The sequence below is a fragment of the Leucoraja erinacea genome, chromosome 3 (genome assembly GCF_028641065.1).
Source record: "Leucoraja erinacea ecotype New England chromosome 3, Leri_hhj_1, whole genome shotgun sequence".
In the NCBI taxonomy this organism is placed as follows: Eukaryota; Metazoa; Chordata; class Chondrichthyes; order Rajiformes; family Rajidae; genus Leucoraja; species Leucoraja erinaceus.
The window spans coordinates 11376422-11402062 of NC_073379.1; the positions used below are offsets into that span (position 1 = coordinate 11376422).

At 43.8% G+C, this 25641-nt stretch overlaps 1 protein-coding gene across 3 annotated transcripts in view; it reads left to right on the plus strand.

Annotated features, from left to right (window-relative positions):
• Window positions 1-25641, plus strand: part of rictora (RPTOR independent companion of MTOR, complex 2 a) — a 128366-nt gene that overhangs the window by 23685 nt on the left and 79040 nt on the right. For all 3 annotated transcript variants that reach the window (XM_055632066.1, XM_055632068.1, XM_055632069.1), the window contains exons 3-5: window positions 20001-20098; window positions 22036-22100; window positions 23905-24036. In XM_055632066.1, the coding sequence (XP_055488041.1) occupies window positions 20001-20098; window positions 22036-22100; window positions 23905-24036 (295 nt within the window). The remainder of the gene's footprint in view (window positions 1-20000; window positions 20099-22035; window positions 22101-23904; window positions 24037-25641) is intronic.

Genomic DNA, 25641 nt, shown 5'->3' on the forward strand with positions numbered 1-25641 from the left:
GTGGTGATAAGTTGTCTCTAGTAACCTATAATAACCTTACTTAGAAGCCCACTTCCTGCAATATAGTGAGCCCTCGGGTGTTCAGTGCTCTTGGAGGGAGTTGTGAGGCAGGAAATTGTGCAATTAACTAAATGTTTTAAGTTTGACTATGCTTTTCCTCTCCAGCACCTTCCCTCCATTTTATATGGGTTTAAGAATGCATTTCACTAAATCTGAAGGGAGTGGAGGAGAAGCAGATTTGATGTAATATAGTTAAATTAGGAAGTGAAGGTTATCTTGCTTGTGATCATTTTAAACATTGTCCAGTTTTTTTTTCTGAAATATCTGACGTGTTCAATAGAAAGGGTATGAAATGGATGAACCTCTTTCAAAAACTGCGTGTGCAGCTTGATCATTTCCAGGTTCGAGAACTATTTGAGGCCTACCTGGGGCAGACTAGCAACAGGGAGAGCTCCTAGTACATTCCTGCTGCTAGGCATCATGGGACATCCTGCTTGGGGTCATGCTATTAATTCTGTTTGTTTACACACGGCTCAAACCTACATCACACTATTTCCACGCTCCCCCCCCCCCCCCCCCCCCCCCCCCCCCCAACTCGACTTGTTGCCAGCAGACAAATAGCAGGCTACCAATGCAAAAGCAGAGATGTTGCCCATTTTGTTTCCATCTTTCACAATTGTAGCAGTCTTAAATTTGAGCACACTATCTGTGTGATGCTGAGAAATGGACCTTGTCAAAATCCACATTTCTCATCAGAAATCATTCTTGTTTAGACGGTTGTGTTGGATCCCACAGTATTTTGGGGTTCTTTTTGGAGGGGGAGGGGGAAGAGTTGTCCCAAAGCAGTGCTGTTTCTAATACAAAATTAAATCATTGACTATGAGGTGCTTTAGGATCTCCTGAAGAAAGGAAAGGTGCTGCTTTTTCATTGTAAATTTTTTATCATTCATCAAAACAGTTTGTCAGTTTGTGGCTATTTGCAAAACCATGATGTGCAAAGACATAAGGCTGTACGTCACTGAAACAGGTCCTTCAGCCCATCTTGTCCATCCTGACAAAGCTGGCATTTGCCTGTTATTGTCCCCTACCTCGCGAGACACCTATCTCTATATCTTTCCAATTATTTTTTTTAAATCGTAATTATATCAGCTCCTATAGTTTTCTCTGGCATCTCATTTCAGATTCGTTTCAGAAAGTTGATCCTGAGGTCCTTCTTAACTCTCTCTTCTTTCACCTTAAGCCTATGCCCTCTAGTTTTAGAACCCTGTACCCTGGGTTCAACTGGGCATTCACTTTATCCATGCCCCTAATGGTTTTGTACACCTCAATAAGGTCACCCTTCAGCCTCTGACACTCAAAGAATAAAGTCACAGCCTATCCAATCTCTCCCTAAAGTTCAAGCCCACAAGCCCAGGTAACATCCTGGTGAATATCATCTGCACCCTTTCCAGCTGAATGGCATCCTTCATATAGCTGGGCGACCAACACTGCACACAGTACTCCCAAGTGTGATCTAAGATGGTTGTTGTGTAAAATAGTTGAAGCATTTCCCAACCCCATACTTCTGAATAATTGAGCAATGTGGAATTTAAGGAATTTATGAAATACGGCGCTTTATAAAACAGTTTTTATATCAGTAAATTTCCTGATTCCAAGTACAGATGTTCTGACATCTATTCAAGCCTTCCTCGCTCCCTATGTCTCATTTCATATTGGATATGGTACACTGTTTACAAGATGATTACCTTTGTAAAATAGAGCACTATGCGATGCTATTTTTGCATGCCTATGTAATAACTCCCTACTTGGGATGACTGACAACTGTAATATGGAGTGTAGGTTCCAAGCTTCAAATAGTAAGCTGCTTAAATTTACTTCGGTGCCTTGCGTTTTAGGAATAAATTATTTATGGTTGCTGCTCCTGTTTATTATCTATTGAATACGTACCTAGCAACTTGAAAATGTGTATTGTTTATAAAGATGTACAATATTTTACAATCAACATACTATATATACCTTGTGATTGTACCAATGTCCAAATTTGTGTGTGCCAGTATAATGGATGCAGTGTTTACCTTGGGATGTTAATGCTACATCCATTTGAGGTCATTGCCAATCAAGTCAAGTATGCTCTGGGAATGCTGATTCACTCAGATCAGTCCTACGCTGTACATCCTTGTACAAATTAATACAATCAAGCATACACTTGGATATAACAAGTCGTTATACATGTCGCAGGGCTACCTTTTATTCATTATCATCACACCATTATGTCTTTAGTACAGTTAATCAGGCAGTTTAGTTTATTGTCACGTGTACCGAGGTACAGTGAAAAGCTGGTGTGTGCTCCCAGCCAGCGGAAAGACAACACATAATTACAATTGAACCATTCACAGTGTACAGATACATAATAAAGGAATAACGTTTAGTGCAAGATAAAGCCTGTAAAGTCCGATCATAGATGGACTGAGAGTCACCAATGAGGTAGATAGTAGTTCAGGACTGCTCTGTGGTAGGATGGATCAAGAGCTGGAAAAAAAACTATCCCTGAATTTGGAGGTATGTGTTTTTACACTTCTCTACCTTTTGCCCAATGGGAGTGGGGGGAAAAGGGAGTGACCAGGGTGCGACTTGTCCTTAACTATGATGCTGGCCTTGCCGAGGCAAAGTGAGGTGAAATTGGAGTCAATGGAAGAGAGGTTGGTTTTTGTGATGGTCTGGGCTGCGTCCACAATTCGCTGCAATTTCTTGCGGTCTTGGATGGAGCTGTTCCCAGACCAATCTGTGATGCTTTCTATGGCACAAATGTAGAAGTTGGTGAGTTATTGGGGACATGCCGAACTTCCGAAGCCTTCTAAGGAGGTGTGCTTTATTGATTGATGCTAAAAATATGGGTGGTCTAGAAGAAGTTGTTGGTGATATTTACTCCTAGGAATTTGAAACTACATCATGGTTCTTTATCAAGTATTTGACTTGATTGGCGTGGAATCAACCAGATTTTGGCAGTTTCCAACGATTCTTTTTATCTCGCAACTGCAGCTGAATTATAGCTTTGAGCTTCGGTCTGGTTGCACAGTCCTGTCCTTTCAGTCTCCCTATGATAATTGACTGCAATTCTCAGTTGGATTCAGGTCAGGTGAGTTACCAGGCTCGTCCAAGTCACGTATCTTCTTCTGCTGGGAAGAATGGTTCACCATCTTTGATGTGTGGCAGGGTGCAAGGTCTTGCTGGAATAGCTCCAATGCTGCTGGAGAAGTCTTTGCCATTTCCTTCACCGCTCTTCAGTGCAATACATCAATATTTTGTGCCGATCTCAGCAATCCATTAACTAGGTCCAGTGGGCCAACACCATAATAGTGGAAACTACTACCACAACACTTCATTTTTTTGGGGTGTTTGACAAGTGGCTCTGTAGCATTTTCTCGTCGGCTCTACAACTGATCGACAAACATGTTGCCTTAGTTAGCCCTGAACCAGGAAATGCTTTTGTCACTGAATAACACCTTTCTCCAGTCCTCGCATGTCCAATCTTTAGATTTTAAGGCCAACTGTGTTTGATTCTGGGCATTGTTGCTGAGATTCTACCTCTGAGGTGTTACGTGGTATAGAAGAATATAGTTACTAATAAAACTATGCATACAGTGTCAGAGACGTTTTTGTAACTATTGTACCTCTTATCTTAATTTGTTTGTAACATTCTGAAATTGTTAGTCGGAAGTTTTCAGTAGCTCGTGGTTTTAGCATCCTTAAATTGCCAGTGTTCCAACGTGTAGTTTTAGTTTGGGACGAGATGAAGGTTGTTGAAATATGTGTCACAAGTGGTATCTGTGGCTTTGTAAGGGATACATGGCTGTATGACTCCTGAACCCACCTATCCAGAGTGATGGTAAGCATTGCTCAAGTAGAGCTGCACGTTTAGAGATGTTTTTTAAAAATGTCGTGTTAAATTGAAGACCTGCCTGCAGCCTTGGATGTAAAATATCCTTTGGCAAGTTATCCCAAGTGTCTTGGTTAATACTCATCTCTGAATCGATAACACTGAAAACAGATGACGAGCACTCCGGAATCAACATTGGAGTTTTGGACGAGCTTGCTGTGTGTAAATTAGCTGCTGTCTCTTTACAACTGTAAAACTGCAAGTATGTTTTAATAACGTCATTAATGTCCACTTTGTAATGTAAATTCCAGCATGGCTCATTCCCATACCAGGGGGATGATGGCTTCACAAACAAACTGAAACTCTTTGCGTTCTCCGTCAGACTTTGTTTGGAGCTGGGCATTACCCAGTCGATGAGCCTGCTTTGATTTCCCTGTTGTTTTTGATATTCTTCATGTTGTGGTGCACCAAGACCATGGTTTCTCCGTGGTTGGAAAACAAATTCTGAATGTGTGTTTCCATTACAGAGCTTTGCCTGCCTGGAGTATAGAGTCTGAAACTGCTCATGTTGTTTACCTCTAGCGACCCAATGTCTAAGTGATGTCTTGTGATAAATTCCAGTTTTTCTGTTTGCTAGTCAACGGCGGTGTTGTAAAATGCTCAAATTATGCAGACGCTGTCCTTGAAACTTCATAAATCCTCTTCTTGTATCACTTAAACTGAAGCAATGTATTGGAAGTCTGTCTGCACTGCACACATTGAAACTTTTTTGAGTGGAGCCGAGGCCAGCAATGAGAGAGATCTGTAACTTTAAGAGATAGGAGTACCCAGGAGTGACTGAGAGGAGGTAATTGAATTGCCATATTCTGAACCAGCTAGTTTCATATCAGTTGAGACATAGTAAAAAGTTAGTTTCACTAAGTGACGGAGATTGATATGGTGCACTTCAAATAACAAACCTATCACACCGTTGGGCTTTTAACGTCCGTCTCGTGCTACATTCAATTTAAATAATTGACCATCTTAAAAAATAAATTCCATTCTAAATATCTCCATATTGTACAGCATGGGAACAGGCTCTTCTGCCTACAATGTCTATGCCGAACATGATGTCAGCATAAACTAAACTCTGGCAGATGATGAATATATTGTGTTGAATATCTCTGAATTGTGCCTTCTGGGAATAGATTTGAGGGTTGAGCGATTAAGATTCGTAATTGGGGTTGAATCATAGAGGCATGAGGAGTCCATAATTGGAATCCTAAGTGGGAGAGGGGTGTCGGAGGTTATGGGGAGGAGGCAGGAGAATGGGGTTAGGAGGGAGAGATAGATCAGCCATGATTGAATGGCGGAGTAGATGATGGGCTGAATGGCCTAATTCTGTTTCTATCACATGACCTTATGACATGATTGGACAATGTCCTATCAGGCCAGAGTGCTGAGCAGCAGCTACATTCTGGATTTGATTGCTCCCCTGCAAATAAAACAAAGCATCAGAAGCGGAGGTCTATGGGGAAATTCAGCCACAAAAGGTGAGTGGCACTTGCTCAACAAGTACTATGCCTTGCGCAGAAATCTGTTTTTTTTTAATCTAAAATTGGAATGAGACCATTTTGAGTAAAATCGGGAGCTATTTCTGGTAAGCAACACTGAGCACCAAAAGCATTACAATGCTGGGGGCAGAATCTAATATTACATTTTAATATTGATGCTAAACAGTGGAACATATTTTTCAAGCTCTGGCATCTGTGACAAACATCATGGTAAACCTCTTGTTGGGGTCAATGAAAACGACTTCAATTTATGTAAATGCTGTAACGTGTCAGTGGAATGAGGAAATGGTTGAGGCAGGTACAATAACAACATTTAAAAGGTATTTGGCTAGGTTTAGAGGGACACAAAGTGCTGGAGCAACTCAGCGGGTCAGGTAGCATCCCCTCAAACATTGATAGACAATGTCAGGGGGGTGGGGGGGGGGGGGGGGGGGGGGATTGAAGTTACCTAAATTTGGAGAATTCTACGTTCCCAGCATTGGGTTGTAAGCTGCCCAAGCAGAATGTGGGGTGCTGTTCCTCTAGTTTGCGTGTGATCTCACTCGAGCAATGCAGGAGGCCCAGGCAGAAAGGTCATTGTGGGAATGGGAAGTGATCTGTATGGGATTGACATCTGTATCCACCTATTACCTGCCAAGCTTTGCCCTGCCCTTCTTCTCTTCCTCTTTCTTTGCACCCCGCCTCCCATCATTCAAACATTCTAAGGGAGGGACCAGAAATGTCGCCTATCCATGTTCTCGAGAGGTGCTGCCTGCCTCGCTGAGTTTACTTGAGCAGCATCTACAGTTCCTTGTGAATAAAAATTTAGAGGGATACTGGACCGACTGGGATCCGCTAAAAACACTCTTGACCCCCCCCCCCCCTTCACCCCAGGCCAACTGACAGGCCAGGACTGACAATACCAACGGCCCCAGGCCCACAGCTTGCGCGGAGAAGAAGTGGCAAACCCAGCTCAACTCCGTCTGGGGCAACTGACAGGCCTGGACCCTACCGCCGTCGCGATGCCTCACTTCGGAAAATCCGACCATTCAGCGGTGCTGCTTCTTCCTGCATATAGTCAGCAACTGAAGAAGCCACACCCAGAGGTGAGGATTGTACAGAGTTGGTCGGGGGAGGGAAAGGATAAACTCCAGGACTTCTTGGAGTCTGTAAACTAGGCAATGTTAAAGGATTCGGCAACGGACCTGAATGAATACGCCACAGCCGTTACAGACTTCATCAGGAAATGTATGGAGGACTGCGTAGCAACAAAAACCTTCCGAGTATTTCCTAACCAGAAGCCTTGGATGAACCATGAGATCTGCACTCTTCTGAAGGCCAGATCCCCAGCATTCTGGTCAGGCGATGTAGAGGTCCATAAGAAGTCCAGATACAACCTTGGTAAGGCCATCCAAAAGGCCAATAGGGACTTCTGCTCTAAGCTGGAGGATGAGACGAATGTTCGGCAACTGTGGCAGGGCTTGAATGCCATCACCTACTACAAGGCGAAATCAGGAGGCAGCTCAAATGACAGCGAAGCATCACTCCCTGATGAGCTCAATGCGTGCTTCGCATGGTTCGATAGGGAGAACACTGATGTGCCTTCCCGAATCCCCATTGGCCCTGACGGTATGACAATTACAGTCACAGAGGCTGACGCCAGAAGATCCTTCAGCGGGGTGGACCCTCGGAAAACACCTGGACTCAATGGTATACCCGGTGGAGTTCTCCAGACTTGTGCAGACCAACTGGCGGGAGTTTTGTGGATATTTACAACCTCTCACTTCTGAGGTTTCCACCTGCTTTAAGAGAGCATCAATAATATCGGTGCCCAAGAAGAGTAAGGTGACATGCCTCAATGACTATCGACCAGTGGGACTAACGTCTGTGGTGATGAAGTGCTTTGAGAGGTTGGTTATGGTGCACATCAACTCCTACCTCACCAAGAACCTCGACCCACTACAGTTCGCTTACCGCCACAACAGGTCAACGGAGAATGCAATTTCACTGACTCGTCACTCTGCATTGGACCACTTGGACAATAAAAACATCTATGCCAGGCTGTTGTTTATAAACTACAGCTCGACATTTAATACCATCATGCCTTCCAAGCTGGTTACCAAGCTCATGGAACTGGGTCTCTTAACATCCCTTTGCAATCCTCGACTTCCTCATCCACAGACCACAGTGTGTTCGAATTGGCGGAAGCACTTCATCCTCAGTAACAATCAGTACAGTAGCACCTCAAGGCTGCGTGCTCAGCCCCCTGCTTTACTCACTCTATACCCATGACTGCGTAGCCGGACATAGTGCGAACTCCCTCATCAAGTTCGCCGACGACATCACTGTTGTTGGGCAAATCACAAATGGGGGTGAGTCGGAGTATTGAAGTGAGATCGACCGACTTACCAAATGGTGCCAGCACAACAACCTGGCTCTCAACATCAGTAAGACCAAGGAACTGATTGTGGACTTTGGTTGGGGAAGAATGAGGACCCACAAACCTGTTTGCATTAATGGGAAGATGGTGGAGAGGGTCAAAAACTTCAAATTCCTGGGCGTGCATATTTTTGGAAATCTTTCCTGGACCCAGCACACCGATGCAATTATAAAGAAGGCACATCAGCAACTCCACTTCCTGAGAAGATTACGGATATTCGGCATGTAGAAGAGGATTCTTCTAAGCTTCTACAGGTGCACAGTAAAGAGCATTCTGACCGGTTGCATCGTGGCCTGGTTCTGCAACTTGAACGTCTAGGAGCGAAAAAGACTACAAAAAGTTGTGACCACTGCCCAGTCCATCACCGGCTTTGACCTCCAAACTGTCGAAGGGATCTATCGTAGTCGCTACCTAAAAGGCAGCCAATATCATCAAAGACCCACACCATCCTGGCCACACACTCATTTCACCATTGCCATCCGGAAGAAGGTACAGGAGCCTGAAAATTGTAACATCCAGGTTCAGGAACAGCTTCTTCCCTGCAGCCATCAGGCTATTAAACACAACAACAAATAAGCTCTGAGCACTGAACTGCAAAAGACTATATTATTATTGCACTATATTTGTCATTTATTTAACTTTTTTTTTCTCTTCCCCCGTTATGTACTATGTTTACATATTTGCATATTCTGTTGTGTTGCAGCAAGTAAAAATTTCATTGTCCCATCCGGGACATATGACAATAAAACACTCTTGACTCTTGATATACACACACACACACACACACACACACACACATACAAGATGAGAGGTTTAAAGTTATAGAGATAGGTCAAACGCAGGCAAATGGGACTGGCTTAGATGGGCATCCTGGTCGGCATGGATGAGTTGGGCCCACTGATGGTATCAATAATGTGCTGGAAGTCAAATTAACAAAGTCATAGCTGATGATTTCAGCACAGGAGCTGGGACGTGCAATGTCACACAAGCGGAAATAAGTGGTTCAATGATTTTGCGTGAAAGATAATATCAAATTTGACGTTTCTGGATTAAGATAAATATTTCATTTGCGGGATACGTCTGCAAAGCCAATATTTATTGTCCGTCCATGATCGCGCTTAAACACGTGTTTGGTAGCCCCTCCTGGAACTGCTGTAGCTCTTGGCTGGGATTCCCGTGTTGTTGGGAAGGAAATTCCAGGATTTAAATTGGTTGCTGAGGAACAACATAGGCTGGCATTGCTGAGGTAGTTAAAATTCATTCTCCACATTTGTAAACCGTACAAATATTTGATTTCACAAAGTGTGAATTGCATTGTTGAAGAGTTTGACCTCCTACAATAGTATGACATCTTTTTAGCTGAGACCATTTTTTTTGTTGAGTACATTTAAGTGGGAGCTATAGAAAACATAGATTTTACTTCGGAGTCACGTGAGTGACTACGTGAAGAAGGGCCGCCCGTCTGCGTGCGCGTCATTACATCTGAACGCAACGCGCGACGGACTGGCAGAGGCACTGCGTCCTCCCAGGCCGTTAGGATGGCAGGTAAGGAAAGTTGAATCACTTACCTGCATTCTTTCGGGCTTGAAACTTTTTGTAGTTTCAGGGCCCAGATGTCGAGGAGACGGTCCGCGAGGAAGTCGGCTGCCGAAGACCGAAGCATTTCCCAGTAGCGGGCAACGGTGTTTCCCAACATTAGCGCCGGCAGAACCGGCAGGAGACTTGTTGCAGGAGGAGAGCTCCGTTGGTGGTCTTGCAATACGGGAAAATCCACCCGCAAGTCAAACAACCCGTTGACTCAGAAGAGTCCGGGGAGGGAAAGGGATACCCTCCCTCAACGGAGAGGGTCTGAGGACGACTCTCCCACATAGGAGCAATTTTTTGGAGAAGTTGCTCCAACAATGACCTGCTCTAAGGAGAGAGCTGTGTCAGCCCGGGGCCTACAGCAGCAGGCAGTACCGGGAGCCTCGCATAATGGGGCAACCCAATGTCTTCCCCCATTGGAGGGGGAAGTACATATGGAAGAAACCACTCTGAATCAGGGCTACCTACAAATCTCACTCAATCGAGAGGAATGTGAGTGATCAGTAGGTAACTGATCTCGAATTACAATACAGGTGCACAACCTTTTATCCGAAGATCCAAATAACGAAAACCTCCGAATAGCGACATTTTTTCAGTCCTTGAAAAAAGGTCCTTGAAAACGTTCACCGAGGGCGGCCCGCAGAGGTGACAGAGGAACCTCCGGTCGGTCCTCGAAGAAAGGGGAACTAAATCCCCATCCATAAAAGAGAAGGTGAGGGTATATTGCGCGGGAGGGTTAATAATTGACAATATGCTGCTGTCTGCCCGCTGAGTTAAAAAAGTTCCCACGGTAGACTCACGATACACAGTGTATCGTGAGTCTTGCGTGGGAACTTTTTTAACTCAGCGGGCAGGGAGCTGCAGATTGTCGCTCCCTTCAGTTTCACCCCACCTACACCCCTCTGCTTCCCGGCCATGTGTGTGACCCCTTCCCTCCCCTCTCCAGCTCCCCGTGCATTGCACCGGCGTAGGGGCTTTGCACTGTCTTCACGTCGGCAATGCCAGTCACCGGAGACGTCAGGACCAACGGAACACCGACCCCCAGGCCCACTGCAAGCACGGAGATCCCAGAGACCCACAGCCAGCAGCAGCCCAGCCCCGTTCCAACTCCAGAGGAATACTGCAAACTAGCGGGAGACATCAGGACCACCAGAAGCCGCTCCCCGGTGGGCGCTACGGCGACAAGTGGCAGTTCGCTCACAGCCCGAGCTGTGCCAGTCACCGGAGACGTCAGGACCAACAGGACACCGACCCCCAGGCCCACTGCAAGCACGGAGATCCCAGAGACCCACAGCCAGCAGCAGCCCAGCCCCGTTCCAACTCCAGAGGAAAACTGCAAACTAGCGGGAGACATCGGGACCACCAGGAGCCGCTCCCCGATGGGCCGCTACGGCGACAAGTGGCAGTTCGCCCACAGCCCGAGCTGTGCCCCCTCATCGGGACACCGACCCCCAGGCCCACTGCAAGCACGGAGATCCCAGATCAGCAACTCCAGCCCAGCCCCGCTCCAACTCCAGAGGGGCAGAAACTGATGGTGCGCAAGGTGCGTCTTGTTCTTGAGGTCGCGCAGCGCGTCGCCGTAGCGGCCCATCGGGGAGCGGATTCCTCTGGAGTTGGGGGTGGGGGGGAGGGGGAGGGGGGTATTGTGCTGTTTTATCGCCCCCTGCTATCCCAGGGACAGGGAGACAGGACGTTCACCGCGGGCGGCCCGCAGAGGTGACAGCGGAACCTCCGGTCGGTCCTCGACGAAAGGGGAACTAAATCCCCATTCATAAAAGAAGGTGAGGGTATATTGCGCGGGAGAGTAGGAATCCCAAGACAAAGTTGAGTGAGCGTTCACCGAGGGTGGCCCGCAGAGGTGACAGCGGAACCTCGGGTCGGTCCTGGAAGAAAGGGGAACTAAAAAGAGAAGTGGAGGGTATATTGCGCGGGAGGGTATATCGCCTACCTGGAAGAAACCAGACATTTTTTCCAGGATGTCGTCTGCACACCAAAGCTCACGTTTGGCGCCTCTGCTGCACACGGATATAAGAGTGTGAAAATGTCGCCTTAGGCCGCCTAAGGGCATGTAGCCCCGCTAGGGTGACATGAGTGCGGGAGGTGATTCAATGCTGCGGTCACATTTACAAATTCAGGAATTCATTCAACACACTGCATTTCATACAGACATTTATTCTGCAAGAAAAAAACTACACTGAAGACTCAAACTCGCGACCGAGGAACTGCCGGGATCAAGGCGCAAACTCGCGACCTTGCGGATATGAGCCGAGCACTCTACCACTGAGCCAGCCATTAAAATCTACGCTAAAAAATTTCCATTCCGAAGACCGACAAATTCCAAATTACGAAAAGTGTCTGGTCCCAAGGCTGTCGGATAAAAGGTTGTGCACCTGTACTATACAATACCATTTATTTGTCATTTGAACCTCACATAACGTTCAAGCGAAATTTGGTTTTGAGATCAGTAGGTAACTGATCTCGAATTAAAGTATGTACATACTGAAGCACATGCATATGGCCTCAAGAGACAGCAGTTGGCAGAATATCCGCACAAATGCCGGCAAGGGAACAGCGCTATCAGGGTGACTTTGGAGAAACCAGCCGCCGAATCCTCTCTTCAGGTAAGACCAGAAGAAGGAAGCAAAAGCTGTCGGACCAATCAAGGTACCAACGACAAGCAAACTTCATCAGTAGGCGACAACACACCCCACACCTCCATAGGGGGTAAGCAGTTCACTGAAGCCGGTGGTAGCTTGAAAGCTGGGCACGGAAATATGATCAGAGTCGTCTTTCAAGGCAGACTCAGAATTATGGCCAGAATTGTCCGACAAGGCAGGCTCAGTATGATAAGGTTTTCAGACCAAGACCCAAGCAGAGGTCAGGAGAAACATGGAATCCACACTTCCTACCAGTCCAACTCCCAATCAAGGAGAGAAAAGGAACCCGCATCAGGGGCCTTTGGGCTTACCACAAGACCACCGGTAGCCATGGAGGTAGGTGGGTCTGGGTTTACTGAAACAAGGGATTGTGGACCAGTTACATGTTGGTAATTTTACTCTTTTGTTTTTGTTCAAAATGACAATAACATGAATTTCAGATCTGGTCTTAAAAAACAGATAACAACATGTGATTATTTTTTACTGCACAACATACATAGGTTCCAAGCAGAATTGTCTTCAAGGCAGGCCCAGTATTTTGGGCAGGATTGCCTTCCAGGACAGGTGACCAATGGAGGATGTCACTTCATCCAGGTTGAACTCATTTGTGCAGTACAGACTTTTAGAAACAGCAATTTTTTGTTACGGTCTAACTACTGTTTTATAGGAGCTTCCTATAAAATGGTCACATGGCATACATCGACCTCAAAGATGCATACTATTCGGTGTCTATTCATTATCTGGAGCAAAAAACAAAGTGCTGGGGAACTCAATGGGTCAGACAATATCTGTGGGTGGGGTGGGGGTGGTTAGAATGGGCAGGTGACTGCCTTTCTTCCGATTAAAGACGGGTCCCAACACAAAACGCCATCTGTCCAATTCCTCCACAGATGCTGACACAACATGCCAAGTTCCTCCAGCCCTGTTGTTTTTCAATATTACCCACGATATTCTGAGGTGGATAACATTGAAAATGCAGAAGATAGGCACTCATTTACGTCAGGTCTGGGCTATTGTGAATCTGTGTGATAGTAGATGCAATTGTTCTATTTCCGAGCAAAATTCTCCCATTAAACAACAACACAGAATTCAAAAAAACACTTAGCCAAATGGTGAGCGAATGATTTGATTGGTTTATTGAAGATGGTTCTGCTTAGAGTAAATTATTTTGGCTGAGCGGCATTTACATGTACGAGCCAAGATTAAAAATAATTTTGGAGACAAGCCATGTGGGATTTCATAGGTTACTCTGAGTCATAGCCCATGGCAACTAAGTGTAATTTTAGGCAGGGACTCAAAAATGTCTGCATGTTGGCAACTAAAATATTGCGTGAAGGATGTGGGCTGGAATTGAGATTTATCAAGTTAGTGAATGATTTACCGTTCACCGGTCCGGAATTAGGGAATATTGCTATTGGAAGTAAAAAATGCTGCAGATTGAATTCTCTGGGATTTTAAAGGAGTCTTTTTCAGCTAAGGAAATAAGTGTTTTATTGTTAATGAAGTGGTGTAGTTTTGTCACTATGAAGAACTTTCTATATTGTTTTGAGATGAAGGGTCAAAGTTTGGCCCTTCTAGAATTAAACAAAATTTAAATGTGTTGGGTCCAGAAGTGGATGGGCAGAAGTTATTCTAAAAGGGCTGTCCCACTGTACGAGTTAATTCAAAAGTTCTCCTGATTTGAACTCGGAGAATTATGGTAATAGCTGGTCGTAGGTACTCGGGGCTCACATGGACATTTTTCCACATGTTGAAAAATCTTCACAAGCTTACCGCGTTTCCCGAGTACCTGCCGTTAGCGTTACGAGCCGCTAGGTGATGTCCCGAGGTCTGACGTACCCGCTACGTACATTCTACGTGCTTACCACAAGTTTTTTTTTTAACTCAGGAGAGCTCGTGAATTACCTCATACAGTGGTACAGGCCCTTTACTAGAAAATGGACACAAAATGCTGGAGTACCTCAGCGGGAATGGCAGCATCTCTGGAGAGACTAAATGGGTGACGTTTTGTGTCAAGAGCTTTCTTCAGACTGTGTGTCAGGGGCCTTGGAACTAGAGTGTCTTGATACTGATGCACAATGCTCAACTAATATTAGATTGGTATTTGATGATTTTTAGTATCAAAGCTCAGAATAGTTTACTTCAAGAATTAATTAAAAGTTGAGAATGTTACATTGACTGGCTCTCTTGGGGTGATGTTAAGGTGAAAAGAAAGAGAGACGAGGAAGGGTCTAGAGGATGATGCATTTGTAGCACAACACAAAGTTTCCATTTTACTGTTGACCTGGTGTTATCAGCAGAGAAGACCTTTGCATAGTTTACAGCCAAAAACCTTAACTTTTACGTGACCTACCGAATATTCCAAATTTCAGTTTCAGATTTGCACTATCTATAGTATTTTGTTTTGGGATTTTGAATGGTGTGATCATGTAATAATTTAGTTACTGAACACGTAATGCTGAAATCAGGATTAATAATCCAGAAAATTAGAGTTTGTGACACAATGCCAGTTTCCAAATATGATTTTTAAGGGTTCCTCAAAATACTGGAAGCAAGCATGAATCAGTAAAATAATGATTACAAAAATCAGAAGCAAAACAAGCTAAATGACTCCTTTGAAACATGGGATATTTGCCCCATTGAGTCTCTGCCAGCTCTTCCCCCATCATCTGGTCAGGCAGCATCTGCGGAGGGAGTGGACAGAGGACATTTTGGGTTGGCACCCTTCTTCGGATCTGTTGTGCCATCCGCCCATTTCCCTCCACAGATGCTGCCTGACCTGCTGTGTTCCTCCAGTACTTTATTATTTACTCACAATTCCAGTCTCTCATGTCTCTGAATCCCATCCATCCATTTCATTTCCCTGCAAACCCAACCTTTCTTACTTGCCTATTACCATCCCCTTAATCCTCCCACCAGCCACTTATGCACTGGAAATAATTTTCAGTGGCCAATTAAACCCCTGTCCCACGGTACGAGTTTATTCCAAGAGTTCTCCCGAGTTTGCCCTGATTCGAACTTGGAGATATACGGTAATGGCCACTCGTCGGTACTCGGGGGTCTCGTGGACATTTTTCATAGCGAGTCTTCCCGAGTACCTGCCGATAGCGCTAAGAGACGTCCCCGAGCTCCGACGTACCTGCTACGTTCATTAATAATAATAATAACTTTATTTATAAAGCACTTTAAACAACTGCAGTTGCCACAAAGTGCTGTACATGAGAACTCATGGACAAGAAGTTATTACAAACCATTAAAAACCGTAAAACAAAGGACTATAAAACAGTAAAAATTAAAAGACATTAAAAGCACTAAAAACAGGAGCAATGTCTCAGCCAGTGTCGATTGCCAGAGAATAAAAATGAGTTTTTAGGGTGGATTTGAAGATGGACAGTGAGGGGGCCTGTCTGATGTGCAACGGCAAGGTGTTCCAGAGTGCCGGAGCAGCAACAGAAAAGGCTCTATCCCCTCTGAGCTTCCGCTTAGACATTGGTACCTCAAGGAGCAGCTGACCTGAGGCACCGGGCAGGAGCGTATGGGTGGAGCAGCTCAGAGAGGTAAGGCGGGGAGAGCCCATTCAACGATTTAAAAACAAATAAAATAATTTTAAAATGAACTCGAAAGTGCACTGGGTGCCAGTGAAGGGAGGCCAAAATTGGCGTAATGTGCTCCCTCTTTCGTGTTCCGGTTAAGAGGCGAGCGGCAGCATTTTGAACCAGCTGGAGACGAGCCAATGAAGCTCGTGCGACTCCAGAGTAGAGTGCGTTACAGTAATCCAGCCTAGAAGTAATAAAGGCATGGATTACTGTTTCAAAATGCTGCTGCTCGAGAATGGGCTTCACCTTTGCCAGCTTCCTTAGGTGAAAGAAGCTGGACTTAACCACCGCGCCTATTTGTTTATCTAGTTTAAAATCACCGTCCATCCTAAAACCCAGGTTTAAAACTGTTGGCTTTACAGACAATGCCAGTGTACCCAAGGCAACAAAGGGAGGTTCACGGCAGCCATTGGGGCCAAACAAAATCACCTCTGTCTTTTTTTCATTAAGTCCCAGAAAGCTTAAGGTCATCCAGGACTTAATGTCCTCAAGACAAGACAGAAGTGATTTTAGAGAATAGTCGTCTTCCTTCCTGAGTGGCATATATAACTGGCTATCATCTGCGTAAAAGTGAAAGGAGATGCCATGCCTTCTTAAAATTGAGCCCAGAGGAAGTAGGTATAGAGAGAAGAGCAGGGGCCCTAAAATTGAGCCCTGTGGAACCCCATATGCCAAGGAAGCATTCTCCGTGCTTACCACGAGTTTGATTTTTTTAAACTCGGGAGAACTCTTGGATTGAACTCGCACTGTGGGACAGGGCTATTAACCTCACTGCCAGCATGTCTAAGTTGTGGGAGAATCTAGTACACTTAGAAGAAATCCACAAAATCACAAAGCGCAGGAATAGACTTGATGCAGACAGCACTGGAGGCCGAGATTAAATCTGGGTCACCAGGGATCACTAGGGCTGTGAGGGAGCAGCATAATCAATAGTGGTTCTATGTTGCCATTTTCAAGCAGATTTAATAAATGGCTGTGCACTAAGATAGCAAGACAGCTTAATACAGTGTGTGGAATCTTCAGTTTTCTAACAAGACATGGAGTACAAAGTCCACCTGGTTTTGCAGAAATTATATAAAATAGTTCACCCGTGGCTTTGCATAGAATTGTGACAGCACGGAGGGTAAATACGTGGGCCATTGTGTACTTACTTGCAGGCTCCAAGTAGAATTGTTCAATGGTTAGATGATCCTTTATTGTCACGTGTACCGAGGTACAGTGAAATTTGATTTACCATAGTCATACAAAAAAAAACAACAAGATACAAAACCGCATAAAAATTAAACCTAAACAGCCACCACAGCGGCGTGTGAGAATCCCCAGGGCACACAACATAAGCAGAGACCCACAGCCATCAGTTCAATGTCCGGGCCACACACAGGCTCCTTCACCGTGCTGTGATCAGAGTTGTACCGACCGCTGTCGCTCTCTCTGCCGTCCCTATCCGCCCGAACAGTCAGAAAGCCGACCACACTCGTACCAGACTCCGGGATATTCTCATGGCACGATGTCCCCACAAACACCAAGATCACTGCACTCACGGCACTCCCTCCGGGTCCCCACCAGTGCACGTACATCTTGTTTTTCGGCAACCTCACATTCCCCACTGTGATGGAAGGCGAATAACTTTTACCTTCTTCCTCCTTTTCTCCCGCAGTCGGGGCGATCAAACCATTCACAGTCGGAGCGATCGAGGCTCCCGCGATCGGGGCGGTCGAAGCTTCTGCAGTCGGCGATCGAAGGCCCCTCATTGGGGCGGTCGAAGCTCCCGAGGTCGATCCCTAACAAAGGAACCGCCAACTCCACGATGTTAGGCGGCAGTGCAGACAGAGATACGATACGGCAAAAGTCGCATCTCCGTCGAGGGAAGAGATGGAAAAAGTTTCCACCAACCCCCCCACATAATACAAAACTAAAGATACACTAAAACATACAAATAAAAGACTAAAAACAACAAAAGAAGAAAGGCACGAGACAGGCTGTTGGCGAGGCTGCCACTTATGGTGTCAGCGGGTGGTTGATCGAGTGGTGGGGTGATGAGCAAAGAACAAAAGTGCGGGAGAAACTCAGTGGGTCTGACAGCATCAGTAGAGGGAATGGACAGACGGTGTTTTAGATCGAGTCCCTTCTTCAAACTGACTAACTTTCATGTCCTTTTGAAAGTGAGTCAAGGATTTGATGCAGGACTCCTGCTTTGACCTAACGAGTGCTATAGACAGCTTCTATGAAATGTATTTCCTTTCGTACTCTTGTTACTCACTCGGTGCCATATCCTATAATCATTCATGACGTGTTCTGTCATTTTATCACTGTTTATGACTTTAAAACTTGGGTATGCAACAACACTATTCTTCTGTTACCTTATCACCGAATATAAAACCATGGCATAAATTGTGATCTTTGAATTTTATTTTTCTGTATAAAACCTATAAGACGCTGAATGTTTTTTCTAAAATTCTTATCAACTTGCACAACTATCTGCAACGATGCATTTATGTGCAGCTCCGTCTGTGTTCCAAACTCATTAAAAATTAAAAATTGTATTATTTAGTCCTAATCATTCTTCCATTCAATTTTTCGGTCTTTCTACTGTCCATTTCATTTTATTGGTATTCCTTAAATCTAAAACAAATCCTGTCATTGTTCACTCTTCTTGAATTTTGCATGATCTGCATATTTTGACAAGAATTTCTGTTTTGACTGATCTGAGCATCACCGACAAGGTCAGGATTAATTGCCTATCCCTAATTACTCTTGAGCGGTCTTTTTGGGTCACTTTAGTCATCTTGGTGAAGACGCTCCCTTTGTGCTCTGGATAGGGAGTTCCAGGATTTAAAGTGCCCTCCATAATGTTTGGGACAAAGACCCATCATTTATTTATTTGCCTCTGTACTCCGCAATTTGAAATCTGGAATTGGGGTGCCAAATTTTGGTAAGCCTAAGGTTTGGCTGATGTCTCTAACAGTTTTATTCTTTTTTCTCAGTCTCATAATGGCTTCTATGACTTTCATTGGCACAACTTTGGTCCTCATGTTGATAAACAGCAATAAAAGTTTCCAAAGGTGATAGAAAGATTGGAGGAAAGACTGGGTGCTGAGATCTCTCTTGTACCTGCATTAAGGAGGCAATTAAACACACCTGAACAATTACAAACACCTGTGAAGCCATGTGTCGCAAACATTATGGTGCCCTGAAATGAGGGGACTATGTATAAACACAGCTGTAATTTCTACACAGTGAAACCAAAATGTATAAAAATGGCCTTTAATAAAATCTGACAATGTGCACTTCAACCACATGTGATTTTTTTCTATTACAAATCTCAAATTGTGAAGTACAGAGGCAAATAAATAAATGATTGTCCCAAACATTATGGAGGCCCCCTGTAGTCCTAGTGACAGTGAAGGAGCAGTTATATATTTCCAAATCAGTGTGGCGTAAGACTTGGAGAGGAACCTGTAAGTCGTCCCATGCATCCACTGTCCTTGTTCACCTTGGCTTAGAGGGAGCAGTTGTCAGAGTAGTTTTGGGGAATGGTGCACACTGCGGCCACAGTGCTGATGGCGAAGGGGAGAGTCATGTTTCGTGCCGTTAATGGGGGTACTAATCAAGCTGGCTTGTTTATGTTCGATGAACTAGAGCGATGGATATCAGTACGACAGTACTGGGTATCCTGAGAAGATTGGTCTGGTTAGTTTGGATAAAAATGAGGGAAGTTGAGGCAACATATTGGACCTTAGTGATGCATCTAGGAACTCTGCATGTTGAAGGAGGATTAATATGACTACATCAGGAATAATAGTGTATGGGAGAGCAGGGAACTGCATGGCACAGCCAGATCTGGCTTTGAATGGTTAAATCAGTTTGCCTTTTCTATTTCTTGTGTTATTTAGTTGTGGTCACCGTTTCAGGACCAATAGCGGATATTTTTTCAGAATACATCCGGGTGGGGGATTATTAGCTGTAAGTTGTTATTCTTGGAGCAAAGGGGCTTGAAGGAGAATTTTGTGAGAATTGTGAGACCACGTGAAATGGGAAAGTGTAGGCATTTCTGAATTTGGGTTTTTACAGTTTTTGCGGAGGGAGAGATTAGGGAATAGTGGGATTGCAGTGAACTCGTGGGAAGGGCATGTTACATTGAAATGGCAATTGAAATCACTGAGGATGCAAGTCATTTGGTCCAGAGCCTGAGGAAGTAATTTCAGTGAGGAGATCTTGGGACATCTTTGAGCAGTTGTGAATGAGGACTATTAAATGAAGTGTGAAGCAAGGTTCCAGTGAGCTACATTACCCAATCTTTATATTTTGTTTCAGACCCTGCAGACAACCTTCGCGAGATCCTCCAAAATGTGGCAAAACCCCAGGGAGTATCTAACATGCGAAAGCTCGGACACCTGAACAACTTTATCAAAGTAAGTATGAACAATAGAGACACAAGAAACTGCAGATGCTGGAAAACTGGAGCAAAACACAAACTGCTAGAGGAACTCAGCGGGTCTGGGAATGTACAGATGGCATTTTGGGTCAGGACCCTTCATATTGTTGGGTTGAGGGGGTGAGAAAAAGCAGGAAAAGACAGATGGGGGTGGGGAATAGGCTAGCAAATGAAAGGTGGATGGTGTAAGCGACAAAGGCCAGAGATGAAAAGGAGATGGGTTCAGATAAGTAAAGTTGAAAAGTGCGAATTCAGGTGGTATATGACAATAGACAATAGGTGCAGGAGTAGGCCATTCGGCCCTTCGAGCCAGCACAGCAGGTGGTGGACGGGGGACGGGAAAGAGGGGGAATATGGGACTTGGGGATGGGACCTGCGCCATTATCTGTCCATTTCCTCCACAGGTATTGCCTGATGTACTGAATTCCTCCAGCACTTCTTGTTTTCTCATGCTGCTCATTTCCCCATCAACCTTAACCATCTCATATCATCGTATAGCGCAAGGTTAACTTCCCTGCTATCGATATTACCAACTGTGAACTCCTATTTTCACATTGAAGCCATTAATCTATTTAAGAAACAGTAAGGGTTCGTCAGCGGAGGAATCTGTCACAAAAGCAACCTTCCCCCATCGCCCAGTATCTCCTACTACTGATCCAATTATAGATACTTCTTGCCTTGGATCCCTTGGTCTCTGACATTTTTGGACCAATCTCCCTTGTGGAAGAAAGGTACTGTGGATGCTGGTTTAAACTGAAGATGGACGCAAAATGCTGGAGTAACTCAGTGGGACAGGCAGCATCTCTGGAGAGAAGGAATGGGTGATATTTTGGGTCGAGACCCTTCTTCAGACTATCTCTTATCTCCCTTTCCCCTGACTCTCAATCTGGAGAAAGGTCTTGACCCAAAATGTCACCTATTCCTTTTTTCTAGAGATGATGTCTGTCCTGCTGAATTACTCCAGCATTTTGTGTCTATCTTCGGTTTAAATCAGCATCTGCAGTTCCTTCCAACAAATTCAACAAAATGATGCTGGGAATAGAAATATACAGTTAAAGGGCCTGTCCCACGTGGGCGTCATTTGCGCGTCACATAGATGTCGCGCGAAGATTTTGTACATCCCAAAATTTTGGGCCGACGCGCGCAACTGCGCGTCACTGCCTACGTTACCACGCACCATGCATGCGTCGTGACGCGTAAATGATGACACGCAAATTACGCTCAAATGACATCCAAGTGGGACAGGCCCTTGAGAATGATAAAGTCAATTTTTATTCTGAGGAAGGAATATATTTAAAGATTAAGTAAAGATTATTTTCTGGGAGCCATTTGGAGTCAAGATCAAATTACGATGATTGCATTTATTGTGAACAATGTTTTTGTAGTTAGGGTGGAGTGTTTTGCCACAGGCTGGTTGAAATACAACAAGGCTTATTTTAAGGAAAAAGTTAATAAATATATAAAGCACAGAAAGATATGGGAGAAAATGAGGTGGTGTAGTGTGCTTTGGATTGCTGTAGCACAAACGAGCCATATGGCTGTTTCTTATGGCGTAAGCTCCTATCGCTCAATCAATTGAAACTATTTGCTGCTGTAGGACATTGGCATGGAATGTATTTGGCTCTTATTTGGCAATTACTTAAGCTGGCGTGATTGAAATGAAGTACTTGCAGTGTGGAAAGTTGCAGTCAAGAGTGCTTAATTGTCATATTCACCGGCAACGGAGCAATTCAATTCTCTCTTGCAGCAATTTTTTATTCCCGTTAATACAGCAACACACAGATGAAGACTACTCCCATTAGGAAATGCATGCATTTGCCCTTGAGTAATATCCCATTTGGGTCTTTTAATACAAAGTTTGTAGTACTGTTTAGACATTGACACTATTTAATTTCACTTTTTTTTCTTCCATAGTTACTTTGTAATATTGGCCACTGTGAAGAGAAACTAGGTTTTACTTATGAAGAAATTATTATATGGTAAGTATAGCATATAGCTGGAAATCTGTCACTACTGAAGTTCTAATTGATCTAGGACGGGTGGGGAAGCTTTTCATGGTGGGAGGCCGCATTAAGTTAGCTGTGATCTAATAAGGCCACATCCAAGAAAATTAGATATACTTCAAAATGTACATTATTTTGTTAAAATAGCCCTCATGACTTCCTAATGTTTTAATTGTGGCCGTCAGTCGGGAAGGATTATTTTGTTGAATCTTCTTTTACTCTTTGGTATTTTAAATACGTTATTTTTAAGATTAAAATAAAAATAATAAAAGATGAACAAAAACATATGAATAATAATAAAAAGATTTGTTCTACAAAATTTGGATTCATTCAAAAGGCTGCACTTAATGGCTTAGAAGGCCGCAGGTTCCCCACCCCTGATCTAGGAGTGTAGGTCTTTAAACATCTCGAGCTTCTTCTACCATTCAATGAAATTAGGGTTTATTGGTGACCTAGCTTCAAATACCTACCTTTAGCCCATATTTGCTAAGAGCTATGGTTAACAAAATTGATGTCAAATTAAATATTAACAACCTAGATTTATGAAAAATAAATTGAAACGTCTATTCCTATTTGGAGTTTTTTAGCGTTTGAGCTCTATCCCCAACACTAAACTCCCTCGTCAGTAGAAATACTTTTGCTTTATGTATCGCTTCAATTACCTGTAATAGCATGAAAACCATAACCGTCCAAATTCCAGGAAATACACAATCCAAGTTTGTAGTTTAACACTTTGGACTCTAGGTGAATTTGTAATAGATCTGTTATGAATCGCTTTGGACTTTGGTAATTCTGTGTCACACTTGTATGTGTCATTTCAACTGTAGAGTACCAAGAACCAGGGGGGCCACACAGTACTCCAGATATTGTCTAAACAGGACTTTATATTGCATCGTGACATTATGTCTACCCTTTTGTGTTCTGGACCTCTAGATTTAATGTCCAGCATATTAATGACATATTTGATTAATTTCTATATCTTCTATAACATTTAATTTGCTATCACAGCCTATCCCATGTAATCTGACCTTCCAGAACACATGGAACTTTGCTGTTCATTCAGATAGTATCTACTATACTTTCCTCATTAATTCTTTTGGTCAACTCTTCAATATAAACTCAAATTCGCGTGAGACAATTTTCCCTTGCACAAAGCCATGCTGACTACCCATCATCAATTCATGCCTTTCCAAATGCAGGCGGATGGTATTTCTCGGAATCCCCTCCATTCCCACCGCTGACGTTAGGCTCACCAGCCTTAAATTCCTGGCTTGTCCTTGCCGCCTTTCTTAAATAAAAAATACAGTCGCCATCCTCCAGCTTCCAGTATCTCTCGTGGCTAATAATAACACACATCTTTGCCAGGGCTCTCTACTTTCTTTCCTATCTTCCACAATGTCCTGGGATACACTAGTTCAGCATCCAGTGATTTATGTGCTTTGACTGCCAGCACCTCTTGTAATGTGGATAAATTTCAGGCCTTTCCCATTCACTTTCCTGAATTCCCTAGCTTCCACAACCTCAGTCATGATAAATGCAGATGAAACAATATTATTTTTGTCAATGTTTTCTTCACATCAGCATTGCCAGTAATAGAGTATCTATAGTCAGTTGACTCATTTGTTTTTGGGATTTGGTTGTACGCAAATTCTGTGCTGCATTTACCACAAAGTAGAAATGACCACCGAACCAGCGTAAGTCACTTGTTGTGCAATGCCTTGAGATGTGATGAAAGAACCTTAATACTCTTTTCCACTAATAAACATTTCCTCTTGCACAGTTTGCGATTAGCATTGTTAAATGAAGCCAAAGAGGTGCGTGCAGCTGGTCTCCGTGCCCTCCGATATCTTACTCGAGACTCAAGTATTCTCCAGAAGGTGCTGAAACTACGCGTGGATTATTTAATAGCTAGGTTAGTTTGGTTTCATAATTTTTGTTGTCTGAAACCTCATTGCCATTCAGCTGTATAATATCATGCTCCTCTGTTGAACTGATGAATCTACTTGCCCTTGATGGTTTGTTGAGATTAATTTGCAATTCAAAAGGGGTTGGACCGAGGAGCCTCAAATAACCACCTTATTAAAAGTTGCTTTTGTATTGGCTCAGTGCTGTTGGCACCTCCTGGCAAGATAACATTTGCCAATTTCCCAAAGCCACAAACAGCTTTATCACCAGGAGCCTCTTCATTGGGGAGTTTACACATCACCAGGGCACTATACTGCAGATTAATCTAGTCTGATAGGATTCAGATTGAAAGAATATGGGGCCTTTTAGCTGCTACTTCCTGGTCCCTTAAAATAAGTGTTACAAAATTAATTTGGTCATTCATTGGTCATCCAGTCCTTTTCTGAATGAATATTTTATTTACTATTAATATTCAATTAAGCTTAAGTGATAAATTTAATTGGAAAACCTGTATATAAATATAGGCATAAATAGGCATAAATATAAATATAGGCATAAATATAAGCATCACGTTTATTAAATTGTGCATATCAAACAGTTGTTGCACTGCAAACTGCTGTATTCCTTTAACTGTGCTGTAATGTTTTTAGTTTGTAATCTGCAGTTTAGTTTGGAGATGGAGCATAAACAGGCCCTTCAGCATAACAAGTCCGCACCGACCTGTGATCCACACACACTAACCGTACCCTACACACTAGGGACAATATACAATTTTACTAAAGTCAATTAACCTACAAACATGTACGTCTGTGGAGTGTTAGAGGACACCGGAGCACCCAGACAAAACCCATGCAGGTCACGGGAAGAACGTACAAACTCTGTACAGACAACACCTGTAGTCGGGATCGAACTTGGGCCTCTGGCGCTGTGAGGCAGCAACTCTACTGCTGTGCAACCGTGCAGCCCGACAATGTCAGGTTTTCAGCAGGAATCTCGTCTTCACTTGAAACAAATTTCCTCCTGCCGCAGTTTCTTTTTCCCACTGCTTTTAGTCCTGGAATGAAAATTCCTGTGTTGTGAAGTGTTGTTTGTAGAGGGTAGAGTTTGGTTTCCTGTAGGAATTTATTAGACCTGATTTGCATGTTCAAGCAAGTCAGTGAATGTTTAAGAAAGTGTTACTAATCTGCCAGAATGCTAAATATCTTAACAGTGCTCGTATTCCTTGGGTCAGTCTGATTTGCATCATTTTTCACAACCTCGGGAAAAGGGAACTGGTTGCACAAGGAAAGGATATAAACAAATAAAAGTGGATGCCATAACAGTTAAGAAATTTGCTGAATCCCTTTTAGAAAATGTCTGACATCTTAAGATAACTGAAATATTCTAATAACTAAATGTGAATGTTAAGAAAATCAAAGGGACAAATGTAACCACCTGATGAGCCAAACTCTCCCTATCTTCGATACAAGAGAGCAGGAGTATTCCATAAACCTCTCTGCCAGTCAATAGAATCACTGCCAATCCAATATTCCTGTGTCTACTTTCCTACCAAAATGCTTGAATTCTTTACCGATCAAAAATTCCCTCGTGAAATATAGTAAAATGGAATGAC